An 8014-nucleotide genomic window follows, 5' to 3' on the forward strand; every position below is an offset into this window, starting at 1 on the left:
CATCTTCTGTCCTTTTCTATTTACTTCGCCTGGTGATTACACCATGCTGCGAGGTAAAGAGCAGATGCTGAAACTTCGAACAAGTATTCGAAAACGTGATACGCGAACGATCCAGATGCTCGTAAAAGCAGACAACACATGTCGATTGGTGTGATTTTAACTCATTGTAACTGAAGTGCGGTGAAACACAGTAAAGTGTAAATTCGTGGTTATTATTGGTACATCTACAGTTATTGATTTTATTTACTTGGTAATTCAGTGAAACGAGCCGATAAAAATTAGGCATGGAAAGCATACTTAAATCAAAAGAAATAACACTATAAAATCAACAAATTGGTTTTGTTGTTCTTGAATAAGCAGATATTCGGCAAAGCTGATCGCTTTATGGTTAATTCGACGGAGTTTTCCGTCAAGAGAACACACCCATCAAAAATCTAGTGACCGAAAATGTCGGCCAACAACAAAAAATCCAACCTTGTTCCACAAAAAAGTTGATTGTTAGTATGAAAAAATGAGATGGCCTAACTGAAATGTCCGATTCATATATAGCCAGACTTTTCTTACATTATATGTATATGTGGAACATATGACAGAAGTGAAAATTATGTGGAATGTTCATAAAATTGTGCGCGTGCTTTTACAAAATTTTGAAATTTGCCAACAAAAAAGCAATAAAAATTGCAAATAAATTTAATAAAGTGTGCAAAAGTTGTTTGAACAACGAAATACGAAAGGTACATCAACAGTGGAACTTTCTTAATGTACTTGCGTGTTTCCAACAAGCAAACGGTGGTTGCTGGTAAAAATTCTTGGAAGAAATTGCTTACGAGTGTGGTTGACTGCTAAAGCGCGTCTAAAAATGTCGGGAGTAGTGTCAAAAGACGCGTTTTGATCTCGCCATCGGTAATCCGGTCACGCAGGTACTCAACATTAAAAGAGGATAATGTAAAAATCTAGAACAGGGGTCCAATGCTAATAAGCCTCCAAAAATATCGGTAGAGGTGTCAACAGACATGCATTGACCTCGATATTTGCAGTTGAAGCTGGCAATTTTCATTTCGTTGTAATGTTGTGCACTAAAAAAAATTGTGTGTACAAAGGGATTTTGCAAGGATATAATTTTGATCCCACCCCATTGGTGGACCAGACAGGGTAATTATTTATAAGCGCTGTCGAAGGCCGCCAATGCAGAAAAGGTTTCTGCGCTAAAGTACTATGGATCCCACCCCCGTGTCAAGGGGAACCGGGATAATTTTTAAGTTTTTCGTTAATACCTTTTGAACGAGTTAAAATTTTTAGTTTCCGTCTACGGATTATTAATACTGATGTCAAGACGCGTCGATATTTTTGGACGCGTATTAACAGTCGACCCCTGTTCTAGATTTTTATTGAGGATAATCTTATGCTCCTTAAGAAGTATTCCCTTCATGATTGAAGGACGTGTTTAGCAGTCGACCTCCGTCGTTAAGTATTACCTTATTGGTCTGTCCAATATTAAGCCACTTTTATATCAGCAGTGGAAGCAGAAGTTTTACGCTTGGGCATTTGGGTCCATGCTATTTTGGTGTGTTTCTGAACGTGCCCTAGATCAGGTAGGAAATATGAAGAGAAAAACCTTTTATAATTTTGCCAGTTCAGAAAATCAAGATTTTAAGCGCAGTGTAGACGACTATGCCAATATTTCAAAATTTGCTCGGGTAGATGCTGATTTTAATGCAGCTGCGACAGATGTATGGGACACCACCTCCGAAAGCTCTTTCTGCCATGAGGAATCTTCTGAATGTACCACAGATGCTGGGAGTACGTTCGACAGCTTCCCTTCTGAACGTTCGACTGCAGAAAAATGTTATTATATAAAGTTATGGGCCATACAACATAATATTACCCAAGTAGCATTAAATAATCTCGTTCGGACTTTATTAATTAGTGGGTTGAAAGATCTGGGTAAATGTCTTGAAAGTACTAATTCCCCGATTTTAAACGGTTTGATGTTCATCTATTTATATGCGATTCACTTGCACGAGCTTTTTTTTCTGGAGTACAAGGTCATAGCGGAAAACACAGTTGTCCTAAGTGTTGCCAGGTGGGAGAACGTATAGGAAAAAGATTGTCATTCGCAAAACAAGTATGTGAGTTGCATACCACAGAACACCACAACTTAGGACAGAAAAGTGTATTCGAGGCAGCAAACTTTCGTGTGGTATCCCAATTCCCCCTAGATCCAATGCATCTTGGTGATCTAGGCGTGACAAAAAAACTGCTTCCGCAATTATAAAATGAATAAAAGGTTTGACTATATATCTTCCTAAGTCCCTTCAAAATTCGGAAGAGTTTGTAGAAATTTAGAAGAAAAAAAAACTGGAAATTAACAGAGTACAGACAGTTTTTACTTTATTCTGGGATATTTGTTTTAAAAGGTTGCATTGATGATCATTTGTAATATCATTTCCTTCTTTCACATGCCAGCCTACGAATACTTTCTTGTGGAACATTTTGCGAAACCGAAACCAATGTTGTACAAGAAATGTTAGTCCAATTTGTCAAACTCTTTGGTGAAATTTTATAGTGAGGATTTAATTAGTTTTAACATCCACTGCTTTTTGCATTTGAAAATAAATATCTTCTTATACCTTTACTTCATAACCCTTGTCACAAATTCTCGAACTAATATTATTATATTATCGCTTGCTCCAATTTGATCACATGCGGAGGAGGTCCACACCAAAACGTAATATTTACAAAATGTTTATTTTGGAAAATTTACTCTATTCGTAATAAGCTTTCATAAGGGATCAAAGGTAACATAAACTTTGTCAATTTACTCGAATTCACATATGAATGAAATGTTACTTTTTGGTGAGGACCTCCTCATATATTTTCAAACAAACTTATATAAATGCTACTTGTAATTGAATTTCTTTTTTTGCATGAAGAGCATATGATCTGAGAGAATGGCGAGCCAGGACATATTTGAAGGAGACATGGTTATGTATACCTGTACTCCGAATAGGAACAGCAACGCCTTTTTAAATGTCTCCAGCTCTACTACCAACCGAACACCCAAGCATATGGCAGATGTACTTCCCTCCGCTCCCAATGCAACAAACCCCTATTTCGGCGATGTAGCACAAAACACTGAGCCAATAGCATCTACGCATATAACGCGAATATCTGTAATTCGTCTAGCTCTACAGCCAACCAACGAAGAATTAAAAAGGTTAAGCTGGTAAAGGGCAAAGCAAATGCCCATTTGGTCGATGAGTTTCCTTCCAATTCTAATGCAACAAACCTCCATTTCGTCGATGTAGCACAAATCAGTGAGCCAATTCCATCCAAATTATACGAAAAGAACGTCAATCTCCGTAATTAGTCTAGCGCCACAACCAACCGACCATACAAGCCATAATTCCGAGAGTTTTACTAGTCAAAGGGCTTCAATGTAACAAATGCGAATTTGGACGATGTAGCGCAACACAGCGATCCGTTTCCATCTTGCCCAAACGCTATAAACAGCAATTTCAATAATTCGTCCAGCTCAAGTACCAATCAAACACACAACCAATTGATTGATGTACCTCAGCTCAATACAGCGCGTCCTTTCCCTCCACCTTAAATACAAAATATACCGTTTTGAATAATGCGACTACTTCCATAACCAACGATGGAACATTCCCTATAACGAACGAAAATATAATGGCGATACTACAAACAATATTACAGAAGCACACACTGAAAGAAAAAGATTGATAAAATCAACCGAAATACGGGTCAATTCAACCGAATTTTCTGTCAATTTTTATCCATCGCAACAAGATGTTGAATCAACTGCGCACAAATCGTTGATTCGTAATTGACCGTTTTAGTAGTCAAATGAACAAAAAAGTTGTTTCGACATCTTTGTATGAAAGTACCTATGTTGCCATATAAATAAATAAATGTAAGGCGCGATAACCTCCGAAGAGATTTTAGGCCGAACTTCTCTTCCAATTTGCGTTGTTCTCCTTTTAAATTTTTCTTACAAATTGACGGGACGGGACCTACTTCTTTTATGCCGACTCCGAACGGCATCTGCAAGGCATATGAGTTTTCACTGAGAGCATTTCATGGCAGAAATGCACTTGGAGTGCTTTGCCGAACACTGCCGAGGGGTGACCCCGCTTAGAAAAATTTTCTTCCAATTGAAAAAGCTTGTTTCTAAAATTTTGATGTTGCTTTGCCCGGGGTGTGAACCCAGGGTCATCGGTGTGGTAGGCCGAGCACGCTCCCATAACACCACGGCGGCCGCCATATAAATACGTAAATATGTGAATACATAAATACGCATGCTTGCTACATATACATACATATGAATATAGAAATGAAAATAGTAGTCACAAAACTGATGCGGCAGTTACTCACGAACGTACGTACCAAAAACGTCTCAGCTGACACGACCTATCTTATGAGTGTGCAATGTAAACGAAAACTCACCGACGTGCAACGCCCGTACGTACGTAGCCCGGAACGTAGAAATCAAAACAATTTTGATTTTTTCCGTAAGAACGTGTCAGCTGATCGCGCTCTCACTAGACAGAGTTGCCTAGTAAACTTTTGTGCGCTAATTTTTGACCGTTTGCAATTTAATGCAAAAACACCTAATTAAAGTTTGAAAAATTGTGAAAATAATTCGAAATAATTATGTAAAAGTGCTGATTATAAATATGTAATCTATTTATACTTATTTAATATGTATTCCGGCATTTTACAATATCAAAAATTAAATTGGAAAAAGTTGATGTTTCCATAAGCATGCATGCAAACTGGCCAATGGCAACAGTGCTTTGTTGTAAACAATACACACACAAATATGTTATGTACATGTACACAGACGCACATATTGATTTCTACGGGCTTGAGAGTTCGGTCAACCGTGCTTCGTACGACAAACGTCCTTTGTCGTACTCTCAAGCCCGTAGGAATCAATGTGTGCGTCTGTGTACATGTACATAACATATTTGTGTGTGTATTGTTTACAGATAAGCACTGTTGCCATTGACCATTTTGCATGTATGCTTATGGAAACATCAACTTTTTCCAATTTAATTTTTGATATTGTAAAAGGCCGGAATACATATTAAATAAGTATAAATAGATTGCATATTTATAATCAGCACTTTTACATAATTATTTCGAATTATTTTACAATTTTTCAAACTTTAATTAGGTGTTTTTGCATAAAATTGCAACGGTTAAAAATTAGCGCACAAAAGTTTACTAGGCAACTCTGTCTAGTGAGAGAGCGATCAGCTTACACGTTCTTACGGAAAAAATCAAAATTGTTTTGATTTCTACGTTCCGGGCTACGTACGTACGGGCGTTGCACGTCGGTGAGTTTTCGTTTACATTGCACACTCATAAGATAGGTCGTGTCAGCTGACACGTTTTTGGTACGTACGTTCGTGAGTAACTACCGCATAACTGCCGCATGAGTCTCAATTCTTTCAGTTGCAGCTCAGCTCATTCTCAATTTCTTCTCTCGCATGTAGTTGCCACACTTGATTGTTTCGAACAAATTTTGTAGTATAAATGTTTGACGCAATATTTTAAAAAGAGAACTTGTAAGTTATACAAAAGTAAAGAATCAAATCGCAGGAAGGTAATTCACCACTGCAGTACATGTAATTCGGCAAGTTTAATTTTCGTAACATTTTAAGTTGAAACGATTCCAAAACAACTCAAACTTTTATTTTGTCGGAACATCAACATTAAAAAAGGATGTTTTTTTATTATCTTATTAGATTCGTTCGCGTGAGTGAAAATTCATAAAAACTTGAACATAATGTTACTAACTTTGGAAAAATCCTGTTCGTTCAAGCAAAACTTTTGCAACAAGAGGGCGCAATTTTGCATTTCATTGGACGAGAAGTTGCAAAATTGTACCCTATAAATAGGTGTCCCGGTATCTCATAATTTTTTGCACAGTAAATTCAAAAAAGGGTTTTTTCGTTTTATTTTGATAACTGAAAAACTAGTTTTTTGTTGTTTCCCCATTTTGTGTGTTTTTTCGATTTGATGGTTTTCTTATTTTGGTGCTTTTTTTAACAAGTGGCACCATCGTCATAAGTACAAAGTAGGGAGCGCACTGAGCGTAAAATCCTCTTTGAAATTTGCTCATGTATTGACAGTTGATCGCCGTTGCAATGACCTGTAAGATCAGTTGTGTTAACAGAAAAATCAATTAGATTGATTAGAAATCTGTCAATTTTATAAAACTTTGTTAACTTAAGAGCGACAACTTCTCTTCTGTTGAAATGACTAAACTAATTTGTTTGCTTGACAAAGAACTCGGTCGAATTAACCATAATTCGATCAATTTCACCGAATCTCCGTTAAGTCAAGAACAACAGAACTGATTTGTTGATTTTACTAGCACCATTTCTTTCAGTGTATCGACCTGGAATCTAGATTGACTAAGATCGAGGAAAAGGTGCATAGTTAAATATTTAAATGTTATTTGCGAAACCCTAGTAATTGTAGCCGCAATACCTTGATTCTCTTTTATTAATATTTATGCTTTCATTTCAGCTTCCAGAATTGGCAGAAGTCATGGCTCAACATAAAGTCATGCGTGACTCAAAAGTTTTGATTGAGAGAACGCACAAAATAGTATGCCGTATCAGCGGAGAAACGGAAAATGGTACTCACACCGAGCTCTCCGGCGTTATACCACTAATATCGCCGGATTCGGTTTATGACACTGAGAAAAAGTTGGACTCAGATGATTATCAAGAATCAATGGTATTTTTGAATATTTTTAATTGTGTTTCATAACTTAAATTGGTTTTTCGTTATTTAGAAATCATATATCTTTATGCTGAAAGGTGCGTCTTCAGACATTATTGGAGTAATGAGAAAACTTTTCTCTGACAACTTTCTTTTCTATTTTAACTGGGACGGAATACATGGCAAACGATCTTTATCTAAACTGAAACTCGTGAACAGCGTACTTTTTGGCACTATAATTTAAATTATTTTAAAATCTCATTACTTACATTAACCATTCCTATTAATTTATATGTTTTCAAACTGCAAGGCAGGATCGAATTTAAAGACACCATGAGAAGATGTTTACGGCTGAGCCACAACCGGCAAAAACAAAGACGGTATCTCAAAAATAAATCCAGCTCTGCAACAGCATAAACCTACATACCTTAGCAGAAAACAAATTTCCTAAATAGCTGCGTTTGACCTAAGGAAATCGGAGTGTTGTATATGTGTATTATATGTGTATATGTATATGTATATTAGTATTGGGACTACACACATGCATACCCACATACGTTAATCTACATATCATATATATTATTTCTAATTACTGTTTTTATGTACAGGTCCCTTTTTCGCTCTTATTTGGAATCCAAATCTATAAATAAAGTTTTGGTTGTAAAGATGGAGACTCGGGCTATTAGCAAGCTTTGGGCAATTTTGGTCGCAATGCCTTTATTTAGCTATATTTTATTAAAATAGTTTGTTAAAAATAAACGATTGTGAGCACACAAAGAAATCTATTTGTACTATGGCTCTATTGTGAATATTTGCACTGCATTTCCGACAGTTGCTACCATACGCCAGCTGTAAGTTTTAATTGATTGATAGAATATGATAAGAGACTTTTATATTGGTTGCGCAAGATGCGCACGGGTCAGGCTCGTTTAATATATTACAAAAATGTTGAATAAAAGAAATGTTAATGGATTTGAATTAAAGAAATGTTTTACTGATATAGCAGTTTCACGAAAGGGTTAGTAAATTTTCAGATATAATCCAAGTAAGAAACGGTCGTAATACTAGTGAAAAGGCGGTCATATTAACGTAAAACTACTGTAATAATACTCGTAAAGTTACAGGTATATAACTTAAAAAAATTACAGCCATTTGACAGTTAACGTGAATGTATGAACAGTACAGCCCTATAGTTTGTTTACATTTCGATAACCTAATGCCGTATATGTGTGAGCGGTATGGGCAATCACCT

The 8014-nt window shown here is 36.3% G+C and overlaps 1 protein-coding gene across 1 annotated transcript; it reads left to right on the forward strand.

Annotated features, from left to right (window-relative positions):
* The first annotated feature begins 1562 nt into the window (after positions 1 to 1562).
* Positions 1563 to 7635, forward strand: LOC137236602 (uncharacterized). Its single transcript, XM_067759386.1, has 3 exons — positions 1563 to 1592; positions 6565 to 6777; positions 6836 to 7635. Exons 2-3 carry the CDS (start codon positions 6586 to 6588, stop codon positions 7004 to 7006), a joined length of 363 nt encoding a protein of 120 aa, XP_067615487.1. The 5' UTR covers positions 1563 to 1592; positions 6565 to 6585; the 3' UTR covers positions 7007 to 7635.
* Positions 7636 to 8014: the final 379 nt, after the last annotated feature.

Source organism: Eurosta solidaginis, chromosome 1 (assembly GCF_040869045.1).
Source record: "Eurosta solidaginis isolate ZX-2024a chromosome 1, ASM4086904v1, whole genome shotgun sequence".
NCBI lineage: Eukaryota > Metazoa > Arthropoda > Insecta > Diptera > Tephritidae > Eurosta > Eurosta solidaginis.